The 20,833-nt window shown below is 46.2% G+C and overlaps 1 protein-coding gene across 1 annotated transcript in view; it reads left to right on the top strand.

Moving 5' to 3' along the window:
- Positions 1-9,273: 9,273 nt before the first annotated feature.
- Positions 9,274-20,833, top strand: part of LOC142108652 (receptor-interacting serine/threonine-protein kinase 3-like) — a 29,057-nt gene continuing 17,497 nt past the window's right edge. The window contains exons 1-2 of the mRNA XM_075192468.1: positions 9,274-9,552; positions 15,259-15,586. Coding sequence (XP_075048569.1) covers positions 9,419-9,552; positions 15,259-15,586 — 462 coding nt within the window. The 5' untranslated portion in view covers positions 9,274-9,418. The remainder of the gene's footprint in view (positions 9,553-15,258; positions 15,587-20,833) is intronic.

Raw genomic sequence — 20,833 nt, 5'->3', positions numbered from 1 at the left:
GAGCACAGAGAGCGAGCCGCGTTGGCTGTGACTACCGCCGCGGCTCGTAACATGACCCAGCCTGCTTTAGCCCACACACCCAATATGCATCGCACTCACCCCTCCTGTTTCGGCTTTATCCTTCCCCATTAGATTGTAAGTTGTCAGGGGCAGGGCCCTAACTTCTGTCCCCAGCTTGCCAAGATGTGCATTCTTGTATGTTCTCTATTATACTGTATTTTTGTTCATTAATTAGTTTAGTATTCTGCTGGAAGAGATCTCAGTCTAATGCTGAGGTTCTGCACTTTAAAATCATCCTTTCTTCATATAGCTCTACCCTCCCTCTTGCAAAACAATCCTAATTTAAGTCTGTCATTTCCACCCAGTTAGCCAAACGACATTGCATCTTTTCCACCTTTAGCTCCCTTCTTTACCCACCACCACCTCCTTCCATCGTCGCAATATTGCCAGGATATGACCTTTTCTTAAAATAGATGTTACTAAAACTCTTATCCACCTTTTCATTATTTCCGGCCTTAACTACTGTAACCTCCTTCTGTTTGAAACCCATCTCAACCTTCATCTCCTGCATTAATCCATCCTCAACTCTGCAAAATATATTTTCATCTCCTGCCTTCCCACCTTTCAATTACCTACACCAGCTCCACATAATCTACAGAATCAAACTCTTCACTCTAACCTATAAAGCCCAGAACCCATCATCCTCCCTTAGGTCTCTGACCTCATCTCATATATATATACTGCCTCCCTCCCAACCTCTCCGTTCTGCAATCAACCTGCCTTTGTTCCTCACTAGTTACCACCAACCTATGGAATGCTCTTCCATTCTCAATGAGATTCTCCCCAGACTTTAACATTTTAAAAGCTATTTAAAGCCTACCTCTACATCAAAGCCTACCATTCTCCCACCTATATCCTCTCTTGCTGACCTGTTAGGCTGCCTGGTCAGATAACGATTCTGCAGAACTGATAGACGGAGGTTTTCACCTATAGCAGGCCAGGGGATAGCTGAGTTGGTAATGGAAGGTCAGACGAAAGCCGAGGTCAGGAGTCATTTGCAGACTAGAATAGTCAGAAAACACACCAAAGGTCAGGGTCACAGGCAGAACAGCAGAATCCAAGGTACAGGCCAAAAGGTCAGGGTCACAGGCAAGCAGGCAAGGTCCAAGTAACAGGCAGAGGGTCACAACAGGTAATCAGCAATCCAAGAAACCAGAGCAGGTCAGCAAAAGAACAGAACAGAAACTCTATACCCGGCAGGATAAGCCCTCCCTGCCTTAAATACCAAATGCAGCCAATCAGAGACTAGCTCTGGAAGTACCCACAGCCCCTGCCTAATAAATAGCTAGGTTCATAAATTAGCCCACGCGCCCAGCTTCCCTGCAGTGGCGGGACGCTGCGCTGAAAGAATCAGCGTGCGACCGCTGCCTTAGCAACGATCGGGCCAGACCCGGAAGTTACGTCCCGGTCGTTAAGGAGACAGCCGGGACACTGGGGAGCACAGAGAGCGAGCCGTGTTGGCTGTGAATACCGCCGTGGCTCGTAACATGACCTCTATTTTACTGTATTTTTGTTAATTAATTAGTTTAGTATTCTGCTTGCTATTCAATTACATTTATATATAAAGAGAGGTGACCTGAGCTCGAAGCTGTGGCTGTAACACAATTGCTTAGTTAGGGTAAGTGGCTGAAGTATGGAGGTATATTGCCTCTATGATTAATACCCTATAAAAGGACTTTCATGGTGGTGAACATAGGTGAATGTTGTAGTGATTTAGGGATAGAAACAATAATCACAAAGGATGAATTAAATCAAATGTGAACCATTGTCCACTGTATATGAATTTGTTAAGTCTTGCGCCAAGTTGCTTAACGATGCCTCTTAGATGGCTTCAATCTCAGGCAGGTCACGTGTTGTGATGTCTCCAATAGAGTTTGTGTGTTGATATGTATACATTATCAATACCAGACCACGAACAACCCTCTAGTGGTATAATATAAATTTATTTTGTTTCGGATGTTCGTACAAATAGGTTAGAGCATGCCTCCAATAGAGGATCATTAAATGAAAATGTCCAAAGGAGGTCTGAAGTCCACAAGGAAGACAGCCCTCTTATGCCTTTGGTGAAAAGCCCTTTGTATCCATTCTCTGTCTCTCAGAAATCCTGGCAATGAATTATTCCCGGAGTCTACCGGAGTTGGTGGAATCAATATAGTTCCTTATCTGTTCAATACTCACCTGAGCCTGCGTGACATGTGTGTGACACAGGGTTAACCAAAAACAACCACCTGGTCTGTCTAAAATGATTACATGGGTTGGGTACGCTTGACCGATGAGGAAAAATCCGACATCGACAAGCCCTACAAAGAACATCCGAATTTCTACAAAACCGATTTGAAAATAAACAGACTTACCTTGAAGCCGACGTTGGAGATCTCCGATTGGATCACCATGCTTACAGGAAGTTATTCCGATTGGAGAAGTGTTCGGCACTTCAGCTTGACGTCATTGCGACGTCTGTCTATATAGAAATTTTAAGCAGCAATGTGGGGACCCTTAAGGTTAAGGGTTACACTTAACCCGACATTGCCGCTTTAAATTTCTATTGACAGACGTCAAATTGACGTCAGCTGTAGCACGAATGTGCTACCCTTTCTGTGGCTCTCTGTGAAATGGTGCTAGATCGCCATGGAGGAAGGTAATTATAGAATCCGAAACTCGCAAGACCCGAGATCCGACGACGTAACAATGACGTTTTGCCTCATTTTCAATTCCAAAAGCGCGCGAAAGTACCGAGCCGGTTCGGCTCAGTACCTGGATCTGCTAAGTTCGGGCGTGTTCGGTTCTCGGGGAACCGAGCCTGAGCATCTCTAATATGTACTGCAGTGATAACCAGCAGATATGTGATCATTTGATAGTCCATACAGGTAAAACAGAGAAACAGTCTTGTGTGAAGTGTTACAGAATTCAATGTCCACTTATTATATATGTTCTATGTTCATGTTTCTGTAAATATGTTGTTATTCAAGTATACAATGGTTGGTCCATGGGTCCTCCTGAAAACACAGCTCCCCAACATGTGTTCCTTCTGTCCCCCACCTGTCTAATGGCAACAAAGCCGGGGGAACTTGAAAAGTGAGTGGAACTGAACCAAAGTGTAGAAGCCATCTGATTGGATGCCCAGGACTGGAATTTTCTGTGAATAACAATAGATTTTATGTGAGCTCCCAGCAGTGGTACAAATAAATGCCCCTTGGTCCAGATTCACAACCCCTTCACTATTCAGAATATATCTACACTAAAGATTGACAACCTGTGGAACTAAAAGTACCGGCATATCCAGGCAGGGCATATTGCCAATGCATGCATTTAAGCTAATAAAAGGTGGTAGTGTAGTCCTCCACCCCAACTCCTCCACTCTGTCTACAGCCAAAACACAATGGGGAAGCATGAGCGGAAGGAGCAATCACAAGCTGCAGTCAAGAGATTGCGGCTTGTGATTGGTCCTCACATTTACCCTCTCCCTTTGCCATTTTAAGTTGGCGAACTAAATTGATTTTCTGTCCCCTGGTGCTGCAAGATTTTATTTTAAGAGTTTTGTGGGTAAATTTAATAAGCCACGGATTTGACAAAGTAGGGATGTTGCCTATAGCAACCAATCAGATTCTAGTTATCATTTATTTAGTACAGTCTACAAAATGACAGCTAGAATCTGATTGGCTGCTATAGGCAACATCTCCACTTTTTCAAACCCGCAGCTTAATACATTTACCCATCGGTGCTCTCTGAAAAGCCATCTATGAATAAAGAATAATAAAAAATATGTAGAATTATTCTCGGTATATAGAAGACATGAAGTGGTACTGTACAGTCAGCCAGTAATGTGCAGCAGGGCCGGATTTATCGCTAGGAAACCTAGACAACTGCCTAGGGCCTAGCAGTCCCCAGAGGGCCCCCCAGAGCAGACTGTGAGCGGGGTAGGTAAGGAGGAGGGGCACTCCCCTCCTCCTGCCATCCCCCTCTGTCTGCCGGCATAGTAAAAAAAAATTGCAGGCGAGTTAATAATGGGAAAAAAAAACAGTCACCTGATTGTGCACGGGGCTCCCGCCAGTCTCCTCTCCTCCTCACTCCCACTGAACGTTGGGCATGGCGTTATCATGCCCGACGTAATTTTCGGTGAGGATTCAGGGAGGAGCAGCGGCAGCGCGACAAAGAACAGAAAAGAAGAGAAAAATGAAATAGAAAGGTAAGTAAAATTATTATATTAAGTACATATTGTGTGTGGACAGGCATTGTATTTATATTATGTGTGTGTGAGGGTGTGAAAGTATAAAACAATGAATAATTATTAAAAGTACAAATATATGTGTGAAATACCTTAAAAAAAACTGTAACTACAGATATGATAACTACGCCCTTGAAGAAAAACAAGTGTTTCCTATGGAAAAGACAATAACAGGATGCAAGACTAAAAATAAAGGGCCTGGAAGTCATTACGTAGTACTGGATAAAGGATATTGCATTATATGTATTTATTGTTGCAAAGCAATATTTGCTGAGCTAAAGAGATTTCCTTGTATGTACTTACTGCTGTAAAGAAAGATTTGTTCTTATCTGTACTTGTTATCAACCAGTTAATGCTCGAGCTGAGGTATAAATAAAAGTGTAGTCTCTGAACACCCTCAGAGCTGGTTCTGAAACTGTGTAACGCCTGCGGGGAACAGTACAGACGCACACAGATAAACTTACCTTACAAACGATGGTCACCTCCCGTCCGCTCCGATGCACCCCAGCCGTTGTTCAATCCCAGCAGATCAGCAACCGACCCTCTGTCACCTCCAACCACTTCCCTCTACGGAAGAAACAGGAATTACGGCCGTGCCTACCAGGAAAGGGCTGTCCGAGACCACGGCAATGAGCGGAGACACTCTAGTCAAGCTCGCTTGACGCCACCTCATTTTTCTCTTGCCAAGGACACGGGGGACTACGAGCACTTGAGACCAGGAACAGTCCCGCCTCAAGTACCCCACCCACCTCTCGGTGAGGGCCTAACCGAAAGACAGAATAAAGCGTTTACTCACCGGGGCACTCCAACTTCCGGTCCTGTTCTCCTGCTCCTCCCCGACACCTGTGGATGACAGATAACACACAGCCTCCCTTTACTCTACCAGTGAGGCTAGGATGTACACCCACAAAACTACTTACTACAACAGGCGACCCGACCCTAACAACTACTAATGGCCGGTAACGCAACTTGACTATATATATATATATATATATATATATATATATCTCTAACTGAGTGTGGTGTACTACCAGGACCTACTCACTGTATTTTACAGGGAACACCAGCCGGTGTTCATGGTCTATTCCGGAGGGCTGTTCCTAACACCCTCACCCAGGTCGTACCAAGAAGACTGTCTTCTTGCTATGGGGTCACCCACGGAATACTAAGGACCGGCTGCGCAAGGCCCAAAAGAGGCTCACTGGAACAGCACACCACCGGAGTGTCGACTGCCGCATGGAACCGGCGATCGTCGCCGCCGGAACTCAAAACGACTGCCTCCATTCAAGCGGAACACTTGTCCCACTCCGGAACCGGCAGAGAACCTGCCAGAAATGAGGACTGGAACACTCAACCAGAACCATGGCCGCCCCAGGAACTCAATTGAGCTGTGCCGCACTGCCAGTGAGATACTCAATCACCCCCTCTGGAAACCAGCGTAACCCCAGGGACCTACGGGATGGGAAAACTATGGTGTGTTCTTTCCCTGGCTATGTGTAAGCTTTTAACTACACCTTGTCCCCACAGTACAGGTCAATGCAGGAAAACAATCAGGAATCAAGAGCCTACCTTTAATGGGGGCCTGATGTCTTGAATGTGTAAAGAAACACAGCACAGCCCCAAACACAATACACAAGGCAATATTCGCCGCACAGACGGAATAATACTCTGTTACAGTATGAGGCAGGCTGACCACGCAAGTACACAGCTGCTATCTAACCAGCTGGTTAATACAACACTAACAGGAGCCTTCTGCTCTACTGTTGTCTTCCACCTACTGTACTCACCACACACACAGGACCGTGCCCTGCTCTACTCAGAGCTCTCACGCCACTGACTACAATCAGGACCTTATGCCCTACACCATGGGCCTCTGTGCCCAGCTGATTACAGAGCCTTGTGCTATGACTATGAGCCTTAGCCCCCTCTCTGCCTTGGGCTCTGAGCCCACTAACTAGGGCCTTGTGCCCTTGTACCTATGGGTTTCCAGTCACACTATGGGCACTATGCCCCCTGACTAGGCCCTATGGCCTCTTCTGACAATGGCCTTTAGGCCACTAACTAGGGCCTTGTGCCCTGTCACCAAGGGGCACTATCCCCTACCTTACTAAGCCTTGCGGCCTACCTAACTATGGGCACTAGCCTACTACCTAGGGCCTTGTGCCCTTTATACACTTTTGGGCTTTAAGCCCCCTAACTACAACTAAGGGACTTGTGCCCAGTTCCCTGGGCCTTATGCCCCTAACTTGTGCCCACAGGCCTTGTCCCTGACCTAAATTGAGTATACTTACCTGCTCTGCGCAGGATACTCAACTTGCCCCGCAGCCTTCTTTCTCCGGGTCATCCAGACACTCCAGCCGGCGGCGCCTCTTCTTTGCTTTGGCGCGTTGTCTCCCGCAGCTCTCTGGGCAGGGGCGCTCTCAGCCCTTACAAGGGCTCCCGGCCGGCGTCTCCGGCGCTGTCTTCTTCTTGTCTTCTGGGTGGGGGCGCTCTTAGCCATTACAAGGGCTCCCCGCCGACGTCTCCGGCAGTGATAGACAGTGGTAGCTCCCTGCCCTGCCACTTCCGGCTTCTTGCGCTTGATCCGCCGCTCCGGACGTCCCACAACGTCCTCTTTTCACTGCTCCGACGAACTTCTGCAGTAATGGCGCCGCCCGGTGGCTTATATAACCGCTGGCGCGACATCGTCACTGGGTGCCACCGCGAGCGCTCATTGGCTCGCCGCAGCGCCAATCTTTTGAACAGCCAAACACGGCTCACTAATCCGGCCGCCGATTGGCCAGCGGGGGAACGTGAGCCCTGATTGGCTCATCCTCTCTCCGCCGACAGGACCTGCAGAAAAGAAGGAATACTCACCGCTGGAACGCTGGATCGGTGAGTAGCTCCTCTTCTGTTCTTTCTTCGCCCTCTTCATGGGCACAGCAGCCACGGCCATCTTCTGTCCCTTCAGAGACACAGCGGCAGCCTCCGGATCCATTTTGCCCTCTTCACGGGCACAGGATCCGGAGCTTCTGGGCACATCTCTACATTTCCTCCATCTTTTTCCATTGTGGTCCCCACAATTGATGTCTTCCCCTATACGTCCACCTCCAAGGGTCGCTTACCGGCTTCCCTGACTCGCGTCGGTCGGATCCTCCTCGGTAATGCCTTCACGCGCAAGATCCACACCATTCTGACAACTTCCTCACCCAAAGCCGGTATCCAGGGGGTCTCTTCCTCGGCGTTCACTTGAACCTCCCACTCGTCCGATACCTCTTCGGTGGCTTTGGAAGCTTCTTCAGAAGGTGACAACATCTACCACTCACCAGCTGCACTCTCCTGGTTACCGTCTTCTCTGTACGGTACCTCTTCAGCAGCTCTCTCTTCTGGGGTACTGATGGCTTCCATCCTCTCAGGTACCACCAGGCAGACATCTTCACATGTCTCCGGATATGACGCTTTCCAGTGGAGAGTCTTCTCAGGTCTCCCTTTGTCTTCAGGGACCAACTCCTCCACAGCCACGGACCAGTCATCTTATGTTTCCGACGTCTTCCATACCCCGGTTCCAGCATCCTGCTGCTGCGGGTATTCGGGACGCAAATCTTGCTTGGGCGGGATGATCACCTGCGATCCAACAGTCAACAGGCTCTGCCGATCCTTCCCTTCAGACTCCGACTTCTCTGGAGACCATTTCCCGAAGACTTCCTCATCTTCCCACTCGCCGAAGACTTCCTCGTCTTCCCACTCACCGGAGACCTCCTCGTCTTCCGGGCAGTCTGGAGGAAGTGTCCGGATAACCCACACTCCCAGCACCGCGTTTCTTCCACTTGTCGCAGCTTAGTGCCACTGTTCTTCTTCTCCTAGCGCCCGACTATGCCCACGGGCCTTGTGCTTGACCTAAGTTGAGTATACTTACCTGCTCTGCGCAGGATACTCAACTTTCCCTGCAGCCTTCTTTCTCCGGGTCTTCCAGACCCTCCAGCCAGTGGCATCTCTTCTCGCTTCGGCGCGTTGTCTCCCGCAGCTCTCTGGGTGGGGGCGCTCTCAGCCCTTACAAGGGCTTCCCACCGGCGTCTCTGGCACTGTCTTCTTCTTGTCTTCTGGGCGGGGGCGCTCTTAGCCCTTACAAGGGCTCCCTGCCGATGTCTCCGGCAGTGATAGACAGTGGTAGGGTAGCTCCTTGCCCTGACAAGGGCACCCTGCCACTTCCGGCTTCTTCTGCTTGATCCACCGCTCCGGACATCCCACAGCGTCCTCTTCTCTTATATAACCGCCGGCGCGACGTCATCACTGGGCGCCTCAGCGAGCGCTCATTGGCTTGCCGCGGCGCCAATCTTTTGAACGGCCGGAGGTGAGCCGTGATTGGCTCATTCATCCTGCCACTGATTGGCCAGCGGGGGAACGTGAGCTCTGATTGGATCATCCTCCCTCCGCCGACAGGACCTGCAGAAAAGAAGGAATACTCACTGCTGGAACGCTGGAACAGTGAGTAGCTCCTCTTCTGTTATTTCTTCACCCTCTTCATGGGCACAGCAGCCAGGGCCATCTTCTGTCCTTTCAGGGACACAGCGGAGGCCTCCGGATCCATCTTCACCCTCTTCATGGGCACCAGATCCGGAGCTTCTGGGCATTGTGTGTGTGTGTGTGATGGGCCAGCGTATTTCTATTGTGTGTGTGAGGGGCCAGCGTATTTGTATTGTGTGTATGTGTAAGGCGTAATGAATTTTCTCACGGAGGGGGGGCACCAAACCAGTTTCTTGCCTAGGGCCCCATGAGGTATAAATCTGTCTCTGATGTGCGGGAAACAAATATGTATATATATGTTTATCAGTGGTTTCCAAATATTAACACATATTGGGTCATTAGAGAGACAGTAGAGAGTTAACATCCAAAAATAATAAACAAAACACTCACAAAACAACAGGCCCTCCCAGGATGTCATTGTACAGTATATACACAGACCTAAGTTAATCATGGACATAGAAAACTGCTGAGCCTGATGGTACAGAGTAAATATACTGAAGTTGCAATGAGCTCCGACAATAAGCCTCGCCTCCTAGCTAGTGAGTGGAACTCTTCTCTGCAGCCTTGTATTCTGTATCACACTCTGTGTGTCTGTCTGTTCAGTCCTCTGTGTGCTCATCAACTACTAAGATGCTGCTTCTGCCTTCTGGGGACCTGGATAATTTGGAGCTGGTGGGGACTGGAGGATTTGGACTTGTATATAAAGGAAGGAGCCAGACGCTCAAAATGGACATTGCCCTAAAGATGATTCAAGGGGCTCATGGGTATGTTAAGTAATACAAGCTTATTTTTAATATTCTTAATTTTTTTTTAAATAACCATAAACTGTTTTTGCATAGTTAAAGTAGTTACATAGCTTTTTAAAGCTACATTCATTTTCAAGTACTGAGAATGTTTTGTTTTCCATTGAATACAGTCGACTAGTGGTGCGATTACTCTGCTCATTGATTAACAGCAGAGGTGGCTTTTGAGCTGCTGGTGAACTACAAGCCCCAGCATGATATTCAGGTTGCCTATTTGTGACCTACGCTATTGATGCGTCAATCAGGCTGCTGTGCATAGCAGCTTATATGCGACTTCTTTTTAACACGTATTGGTCTTTAGATTCCTTCCTAGCAGGCACATTTTCCACCTGTGCACACTAGTCATGCGTTTACCAGAATTAAACAAGGTTTGGTTATGCATCTTAATTGGGGTTTTGAGAGTATAATACAGTTCTCCAGTTGCATAAACAGAAGGTGGGGTGGATTTGGTATACACAGGTTTGTGCAATAATTGGTGGGTTTACTAGGCATAGAAATTCCAAGATTAGTTTGGAAATTCCCTACACGGGAAATGCGTGTAAGCATTTGGGATATGAGAATATAATGGGGGAAGGGGAAGGAAATAAAGCAAGTTTCACTTTCATGTTGGGTACCTTCACGTTGCCAAAACATGACAGTGAGACAACAGGCTGGTGTAGTTATAGGGCAACGTTTGATACGTCACCAAGCCCTGGATTTAAGGGGGGGGGGGGGTGCAGGACAGATGTTAATAATGAATTGAGTACACAAACTAACATGTGTTTTTGTGACTGGATCAATTATAAATGACTTATGGTATCAATTTATTGAAGGGAAATAGCGCAGGTCGCATATTTATATAATTGCATAGGCACTTATTTTTTTATATATTGTGATATAGGAAATCGTTATCTCTGAGACCAGGCTAGAAAAGTTGTAGTGAAAAGGGCACTCCTTAAACAGTACACTATTACCCCAGAACCTATCATCTGAAGTTCCGGGACTTTACAAAGGACTCATGAGGAGTTTGTCAACCTGCTGCGGGAGTTTGCCAGGAAGTGGGTGCGCGGGACAGGTGCCCAGACCGTGGATGAGATAATAGACTTGATGTGCCAAGAGCAGTTTCACTGACGGTGCGCACCGGAGGTGAAAGAATGGGTGCTGGACCGGAAGCCAGGCACCCTGGAAACAGCCGCACAGCTAGCAGATCAATATGTGGCAGTGAGGCCACATTGGCAGAAGCGCCAGGCTAACTGCCAACCCCAAAGGACTGTACAATCAGGGGGACACCCCTCTTCTACTCACCCCCAAAAGCAAGTACCTAACCCTTCAGGTACCATTCGCCAGCCACCACCCCGGCCCATCCCTGGGAGTTATCAGAGATCATCGGAGCCCAGGCTGGATAAGAAAAAATCGGTCATTTAAGGATGGACTGTCCCACAGCCCCAGCACCCCAGACTCGTGCCCCTAATCCGAGTCCTGGGACCCGGCTAACTTGCTTAACTGGTGAAGGTGAGCCTGTAGAGACTGTTTCCACCCCTGCCAGCCCAGTGGAGTGTGGCGTGTCTGAAGGTGACTCAGCGGAGAGAGTCACCTGTGTGTCCAAAAGACCCCCCAAAAACATGTGGAGAAACTTGCAGCCGGTCCAAGTGGGACCCCTGCAGGGTGAAGGGCTGAGAGACTCAGGGGCCTCAATTACTGTTGTGCGTCCCCGTCTTATTGATCCTGCTGCAGTATTGCAGGGTCACACTGCCAAAGTTACTGTGGCAGATGAAAAAGAAGTGCCTGTAGCGAGGGTGTTTCTGGACTGGGGAGATGGCCAGGAGTTGCGAGATGTTGCCATTATGGATGGCTTCCTAACTGATGTGATTTTGGGCAACGATGTTGGGGGTGGAATTGTGACCGCATTTCTGAACTCTATTACCTGGAGCCAAGCTGCTAAGCTACAGTCTTCAGGATCTACACCTGCACAACCCAGCTCAGAGGGAAAGACCACATCTGCTATTTCTTCAGGAAACAGTCAGCCCTTTGCCTCTGGAAAGACTACGTCCCCTAGCAACGCTAAGGATGTTGTCTCTTGCCAACCTGATCTTGTGGGGGTGCCCGGTGATGCTCCTGTCCCTAGCAGTATGCCAGCTTCAGCGGTGAGTACAGCTAACCACAGTGACCTCCCTTTGACTGACGCCACTTTGACTGACCCTAGTCACCCCATCATAGACCCCCCTGCAGCGTATCCTGACTTAGACGATAGTGAGGGCCGCAGGGAAGAGATCAGGGCAGTGCAGCTCTCTGATCCCTCACTGAAAGGCATGAGGCGCCAGGCTGGCGGCAGCCTTCAAGCGAGTGAGGTAGGGAGTGTGACCTGACGTAAAGGGTTGTTGTACAGTGTAGCTAGGAAGGTAGATGGGGATAGACCAGTCTGGGAACAAGTTCAACTGGTGGGACCAGTTGAACTTGAACTTGAAATCTCTATGGAGGGACACCAGGGCAGAGACCGAACACCGAAGCGCCTGACACAGAACTTTTCTGGCCTGGAATTTCTGATGATGTCCTGGCCTACTGTAAGTCCTGTGATGTGTGTCAGCGTCTCGGGGGCCCCAGTGTTCGTGCTCCTCTCAGATCTTACCAATAATTGGGGAACCTTTTCAGCAAGTGGCTGTGGATATAGTAGATCCCCTGCCTGTGCCCATGTCTGACACCTACCCCTTGCCCTGTACTAATGCTTCTGTAGCTGAGTTAGGCAGATTTCACGGTTACCTAGAGGACATTTCCAATTTCAGTAACATTTGGGAAAATAATCTAGAGCAAATAGGGCTGGTGTTAGGGAAGATGGGATGGGCATGTTTGATGGTTAGGGCAGAGAAATGCCAGATGGGGATGTCAGAGGTACAGTACCTAGGTTCTCGTGTTGTGGGAGGAAGGGTTAGGTCAGAACCAGCTAGTGTAGAGACAATCCCAGACTGGCCCCAGCCCACGACACAGTTACATGTACTAACATTCTTAATGACTGCAGGGGACTACAGACATTCTGTCCCAGACTTTAGTACTGTAGCGAAGCCCCTCACAGATCTCACCAAGAATAAACTCCCCAAAATAGCTTGTGAGCTTGAATTTCAGTCATTAAAAGCTCCAGTACTGTTGGCGCCTAATTATGACAAAGACTTTATTGTGCAAACTTATGTGTCACAGTATCAACTGTGAGCAGTACTTAGCCAGGTGGGACCTGATGGGCAGGAGCACCACGTGGCCTATTTGAGCAGAAAACTGCTAAACCAGGAGGTGGGGTATGCCACAATTGAGAAGGAATGTTTGGCCATTTTGTGGGCAGTGAAAAAACTACAACCTTATTTGTATGGACAACGTTTTACTGTGGTGACTGATCATAATCCTTTAAAGTGGCTACAATACGCCTCAGGGGAAAATGGCCGTTTGTTGTGCTGGAGACTTGCACTTCAAATTTGTGACTTTGACATAATTCACAGGCAAGGAAAGGCTCGCAGCAATACGGATGGACTGTCTTGGCAGGAAGAGCCAGATCCGCCGGATCACCTCCGGTAACCCTAGGATACTGCGGACCAGGAGCCAAATCATTGGACATGGCACCCTGGCTGCCGCATGGACAAGGGGGGTAAGGCTGTGACTGGATCACTATTAAATTACTTTTGGTAAAAAATTATTTAAAGCAAATAACGCAGGGCACTTATTTATGTAATTGCATTTGCACTTTTTTTTTATATTGTTTATATTGTGGGATAGGTAATCGTTATTTCTGAGACCAGGGAAGAAATTCGTCTCTTGTCTAACCTTGCTATAGGATATGCCTATTTCTGATGCATATATCTGACACAATGAGCCTGTGTTTACCAAGCCTTTGGTGTATTGTGGTTATCATTCTTCTGACTTCATCTGACCTTATCACCCTGGTACCTTCAACTAGGGTGAGAGAAAATAAACCATCTTGCTTCAAAGACCTGCTTGGAAACATCTTCAATATCGCTGTACTCCTGTGATCTACAGATTAGACCCAAATCTAATCTGTTCTCCGGCTGTGTCTGAGGTTTGGACCCAAGCTTTTCCGGTACCACTGCTCTGCCTGCTACCCATGCAGCCTGGTCTGTGTGATAGGCAAGGGGGGATCCATTCACAGCAACCCGGATCCATAGTAAGAGGTCCGGAGTTACCAGTCCGGGCACACCAGCAACGAGGTACACTAGCAGCGTCAGTGACCCAGAAGGAACGTGGTTCTGAGTGCCATAGAAGGAGCTCAGTGGTGGCAGCATTATAAGCCCCTCCTACTGCGGCAAGAGGGCGCTTTTGGGATAGCGAAAGGGAACGGTGGCAAAGTAAGTCCAGCCGGTTCTCAGCAACAACAGACAGGGTGGCATAGGCGGTCCATCCTGTCACAAATAGTTTCTCGTTTTGCCCTGGGACAGGTCTCTCTGTGCGCATGTCTGATACTTTTGGTTGGCGCATACGCACTAGGATTTTCAGAAAAATGCAGGAGAGAGAGTTCTTTTCACACCGAAGAGGCTGAGAAAAGGTAAGTTACAAACTTCACAGGGACAGCAGTTTAACGTGACTGCTGTCCCTGTTGAGGTTTTTTGATAAATATGAAATATATTACAATCCTTCTCAATGCGATGAGGATTGAAAAACATCTTTCATATTTTGCGGTGCGTCTTAAATATGCCCCATAGTATAGCACACATCACTAATAAGGATCGGAACTCCGGGGAAGGTTTCACGGCATGGTAAGTGACTACCCCTGCCTCGGATACCAGCCGTTGTTGTATATCATTCGTCTGCTGCATAGAAAACACAAACTCCAGGACTATCTAACCAGGCTATAGCCCTGCATCTATTCACGTAGACATTTCAAATACAGCTTTTTACCCATCGGGCAGCTATCAGCATAGGATGGTACTCTTATTAAACTGAGCTCATCCCTTTATTACTGGTGTAAGCTGTTGATACCACTGTATTATATTTGTGGACTATATATTGCTTAGTACTGTTTAACACTACTGAACGTTACACTGCGACCAAGTACTTTGCTATGACCTATTTACTAAGTCTGTTTATCAATATTGTATCATTATTTTGAGTCCAGTTTTATCTAGGACTTAATTTTTGGATATATTTGTTATCCGATTGTAGACAGTGTTATCAGTGCACAGGTTTTATCATGATGTTTGGTTTAATATATAACCTTTAACATTATTGGTGTCTGTATACTATTTACACTTGACCTTTGGCGCCTTAGGAGTCCTTCTTTATCCCTACATTCATTTTGGAGGGTTGAAGCAGACCCCCCACACATCCTTTAGGCAGACTAGCCCCATTGCTATAGGAAGCGCAGATTCCATACTTTTTTTTACCTAGCACACATCACTAGCTGTGCACTTAGAACAACAGGGGTTTAATTTATTAAGCTGCGGGTTTGAAAAATTGCAGATGTGGCCTCTAGCAGCCAATCAGACTCTAGCTGTCATGTATGTGTGTCGCACATGTGGTCTGTCTTATTTATAGTAAGTCTGCATTTCCTTTATATCAAGATTATTGGAATCAGCATTATTTTATCCTTATACCAAACGGCGGAATTATAAGCTTCGGTATAATGACTACCACCCGTGCCCACAGTGGTCCAATGGGCTCACTTGTAGTTATTGTGGTTTTTTTTTATTCCAGCTCTAACTTGAAAAGGCTAATGAGGGATCTGATGAAGGAACGAGATGTGATGGAGAAGGCCAGCAACCCCTATGTCCTCCGTCTGTTAGGCGTTTACCAGAAACCGGAAGGTGGTCTGACTGAGTATGGGCTGGTCATGGAGTACATGCCCCATGGTTCTCTCCGTTCTCTTTTTGACAATATCCCTGATGTCCCCTGGGCTCTGAGGTTCCAGATTCTCCACCAGGTGGTCCTTGGAATGAACTATCTTCACAACCTTGATCCCCCAATTATCCATCGAGACCTAAAGCCCTGCAATGTACTTTTAAATAAGCACCTAGAGGTTCAGGTGAGTGACCTTGATCCTACAACATCATACCTGATAAATCCAACATCGGTGATTTCTAACATGGTGATCGCCTGCCGTGTGGTTAGAGAAATTGATAAGTAAATCAAAATAATTGTTCGTAGAGTGAATCAATGTTTTCATGTCTCTTGATATATGGAGGGGGTGTGAATTTTATTAGTAAATTTAGATTACAGGGGAATACCTCCTACAGAGGACTGTAGATCTGTGTACCAGAGCTTGTCCGTTGTCATATCCAAGGGCAAAGAAAGTAAATATATCTGCTCTGCCTGGGCAGGGACCAACATATGATTATAAAATGATTGTCCACAATATAATACAACCCATTGAACAACATTTATGATACCTTCATATCCTATACATTTGCCAAATATTTCAACAAGGTAGATTTAGAATCGTAATTATTTTAATACTATGGATAGCTGGGGCATCAATCATAACAAAAATTAACACTTTTAAATTTGAAGAGCGAACGCAGTAGTGTTTTTTATCATGTGCAAACTGGATCAAACATGGTCACGCCTGTTCAACTTGCTTTAATTTCACATTTTTGTACAGATTCGATGAAGTGGTTGAGAAAGAGTTTGTGACCAGTTGGAACATGGAGTGGTTATCGTGTTTCTAGGGTCTTTGTCAAGGTATGTTGACAAAAGACCCTAGATGTCTGGGTCAAAACGCGTTGGTTTAGGGTGATCCAAATGGAGCAGCAAACTAATCCACCTGCACCGATAGAGCGGGACGGTCAGCTGTTCTATAACCCGGGTCATTTTACCGCTACACGCTGACCATTGCGTATCGTGCGGGTAGGAGTATATTTGCTATATCGATCGAGGATAACTTGTTGTGATCATATGCGCCTGAGGTATTCACATTTCTATTTTCAGCTAACAAACCCACATGTCTGTCTCCGTCTCCAGTGTTATAACATGAGCTTATCTATATCATACTTGCCTACTTTCGGCAAGTGAATTCCGGGAGAGGGGTGTACCTAGAGGGCGGGAGGGGGCGAGGTGCGGTCAAACACATCATTTTGGCCTTGTCCCCCGCAATGGAAATTATGTTTTGTCATGGGGGCGGGGCCAAAATGACCCCAAAGAATCACGTCATTTTGCCCAGGCAATCGCGGGATGCGGGAGACTTGCCGTGAGACCGACCCGAATTTCGGGAGTCTCCCAGACATTCCGGGAGAGTTGGCAAGTATGATCTATATGCTTATATTATTGCATGTTCACAAGTGTCATTGCAGTAAAAATGCAAAGAACGAAGGAAGAACTAATAAAGGAAGGCAAGTAAGAAAATTACACTTAGACAAAACAAGGACATTTTTACCTGTGTAAAATACAAAGTTAAAAAAAAATGTCTTGTCAAAACTAAAATAGCACACAAAGGCGCCTATGTGCCAAGCGAAACCCGAAACCAGTTTATCGTTCTTTATCGCCAGTTAGCTCTGGCGAAAAACCTACCGACACGGCTAGACGTTTGTCAGCCGAGATCTTTCGCCGCTAGCTTACCATTGCGGTGAAAAGCTTTTCTTACCAGTCCCACGAATTGAGAAATATACACTATCGTGTCCTGTTAATGTTTGATCACAAAAAAAGTTTAACCTTGCAGGGGTACACCATACATCTGCTTCTCTTGGCACAGTTAGGCTCAGGAATGTCAATACAAAATGAACAATAACTCCTTTGGCGCTAAATGTGATGTGTTCAAGAGACTCAATGCATGAGGTCTGCGGCCCCAAAAAACATATAAAAATAGTAAAACAAAAAATTGCGATGGTATCTGGAGACACAAATAAACAATTTAAGCACTGTGAATATTCAAATATAATTTATTAATATAAACACATAAAAAGACTCGCCTAAACAGGTGATACCACTACTCAGAATTTTCAAACACAGGATCTAAAAATATTCTAAGTATAATCAAGAGACCCTAAAAACAAATAGGTGCACCTATAGAAATATTGTTTATATCTGTCTCCAGAATGTCTTAGCTGATCCTTAGAACAGCGTAGACATTATGACGCTGTAACATCAAAATTCCATTTAGTTAGGAGCGTGGAAAAATATATATACCACAGTCTATTGCCGATTAAGCATTTGGAACATACAGAAGCGGGGACAAAGTTCCGTAGATATATAGAACAACAAGCTCTTACCAGATCCCTGGAGTATGAGTATGAGTTCAGCCTGAGGTTTTACAACAACGTCCCGGCTATCAGAGATAGTAGATAGGGTATTAACCCAAAATGACTTCTACCTTGATGTAAACTCCGTATTACCGGAACTGTGTATACGGCGTCTCACTTGCTCGTGCCTTTCGGTTCAGTTCTTCGTATAATTCAGAAATACCAATGGGATTTGCGTGTTCATTGTTTAGTATTATAAGATCCACTGTTTACTTTCAGTATGCCGTTAGGTGTATATACGGCGCCTTACCCGCTTGTAACTTTGGATTCGATTCCTTAATAAGCTCCACAGTGCTGACAGAAAATGAGCGCTCAAAATCTGATGTTAAATTCACTAGCGATTTCCATGTGCCGTTTCATATAACTCATATCAGCCTTGGGTCACTTGTAAAGAATCTGTTCCCATATCGATGCCAATTCAGAGGTTAGAACGAACTGAGTAGCGGTCAGAAAAGAGTTTTAGCAAGACAGCTGACGCGTTTCATTACCCATAGGTAATTTCATCAGAGATAGGATCACGACACATAAGATGTGGCAAGGTCTACTTGGACTTATGTCTATATCTGGGGGATGATGGGAGATGTTGAGAGACCCTGATATGTGGAGTGATATTATCAGGGCTGCCAAGAGGAATTCAGGGCCCGGGTACAACAAATTTATGGGGCCCCCCTCATAGTCGAGTAAGCCCTTACGGCGGCGCAAAAAAATTCAAAGCTATGGTCATACATTCAGGGACGTGACAATGCGCTGTTGGGGCGTGGCTAGCCTTACGCCGGTGCAAAAATGTTTTGGGGGTGTGGTCATACATTTGGGGCGTGGCAATGCGCCCTTGGGGCGTGGCTAGCACATCAAAATCACTAGGTCCTGAATTCACCAGAGCGTCACATATGTCCCAGCACTCCTGACTTTTAAGACATCTAGCACCACAGTGTAGTATACAAAGTGTGTACACAAACAGTTCAGTCTTGGCCTGCACCTTACATTGGGCACAACACTCACCAAAAATTCGCATTGTCCCTACTAGAATCACAACATTTCACACACTGTGCTGCTTTCTCCTACCCGTTCTTATAACTTTCACCACCTGTGACTGCTGCTTTCCGGATCCTGAAATGTTGGAGGACCTATTTGGGGAAAAAAAAATGCCTACATTTAGAAAATTACAGTCAGCCCCGATGTTAAATCAATAGCACCCACGATTAATAATTAGGCCTTCCTCCAGCCCCAACATTAAAATAATAGTATTCACATTTAATAAATAAACCTATTTTCCTTTCTGCAAACAGCCTACCAATACCTATTTTACCTATTTAATAAATTCATAGTCACATTTAATAAATAGACCTCATTCTCCCTAAACTCACCCCCATATTCAATAGCCCCCAAACCACCCCATCTTAAATTAATAGTCCCCACTATTAAATGTGCCTCTCCCCTTTTTTTTAACTCTGTGCTTCTCTCCCCTTTTTTATTTATTTTATGTTTCTCTCCCCTTTTTTAATTATTCTGTTTCTCTCCCCTTTTTTATTTATTGTTTCTCTCCCCTTTTTTATTTATTCTGTTTCTCTCCCCTTTTTTTATTTATTGTTTCTCTCCCCTTTTTTATTTATTGTTTCTCTCCCTTTTTATTTATTGTTTCTCTCCCCTTTTGTATTTATTGTTTCTCTCCCTTTTTATTTATTGTTTCTCTCCCCTTTTTTATGTATTGTTTCTCTCCCCTTTTTTATTTATTGTTTCTCTCCCCTTTTTTATTTATTGTCAGCCTCTCTCCCCCGTTGTTTTACTCCCCCTTCTTTATAGCACTGTCCCTTTCCTCCCCTTGCCTCTCTGTTTCTTTACTTACCTCCTGTCAGCTTCTATCTTTTTCTCTTCTGTCTTCTCTTCTTTCTTCTAGGCTTTGTCTTGTCCGGCGCTCCTCACTGACTGACGGGCGTGACTTGATGACGTCACGCCCGGCAGTCGGTGTAAATGGAGAAAAGGAGAGGAGGGACGCGGCGCTGCGGTCACGTGAGTATTTTTCTTTTTTTTATTTATTTTTTTATTGTTCTAGCTCCCCCCACCAATGAACCGACCCCCCCCCCCGCCGCGAAAAAAAAAAATACATAAAAAAAAACGCAAGATTGAAAAAAAAATAAAAAAAAAAGATTAAAAATTAGAACCGAGGGCCCGGCCCGGGCCCCCTGGCAAGCCCGGGCCCGGGTAAAATGTACCCGCTCCCCCCCCCTCTCGGCGGCGCTGGATATTATTGGTCAAAAGTCTTATATGACGCTTTATCTACGTATCATTTCTGTGGTTAAAGGGCATAAAATGCTTGCAAAAGTAATATGAACTTACCATTGTTCTATTCGAATTGAATGGTCTGTATTGCGCATACAAAATAAATTGAAAATATTCTGAAGAGACTTTATTTTTGGATTATTTCTGAAACATTCATGACGGGGGTTTTGTACTCGTGTTGCCCAAAGAATATTGAATAATCTTAAAGCGATCTGGCTGGAGCAGGGGATTGTATATATGAAAAAGACTTCCTGATAGATTTTCAGAAATATAATTTCTTGTATTGAGCAAGTGTTGGTGGCAACGTGTCTGGCTCCGGATGTTGACCTAAGGTTAATACAGTTCAAAAGACGAGTGGATGGCGATTGTGGGAACGTTTTCTTTCTTGGGTGTAAACAGAATAGTGCCTTGTTTCTGCAGTTCCTGATTTTGTTTATTGATAGAACATACTTGCCAACTTTTTGTATTTGCCTTCCGGGAGCTGCCATGGGGGAGGTGGGCGTTACGTAATGACACAAACGCATCATTTTACAGTGGGGGCGGGGCCAAATGGCGCGATTTCCAGAGAATCGCTGTATTTTAATTCTAATTCTGCCCACTGGAGATTGCCATACTCTCCTGGGAGTTCGTGAGACTCACCCGAAATGCGGGAGTCTCCCAGACATTCCGGGAGAGTTGGCAAGTATGTGAAAGAACGATGGCACAGTGGTCACTCTTGCTGCCTCACAGCCCTGGGCTATGGTTTGAATCTAACCAGGGCC

The sequence above is a fragment of the Mixophyes fleayi genome, chromosome 12 (assembly GCF_038048845.1).
Source record: "Mixophyes fleayi isolate aMixFle1 chromosome 12, aMixFle1.hap1, whole genome shotgun sequence".
In the NCBI taxonomy this organism is placed as follows: domain Eukaryota; kingdom Metazoa; phylum Chordata; class Amphibia; order Anura; family Limnodynastidae; genus Mixophyes; species Mixophyes fleayi.
This window is presented reverse-complemented; position numbering and strand designations above follow the sequence as displayed.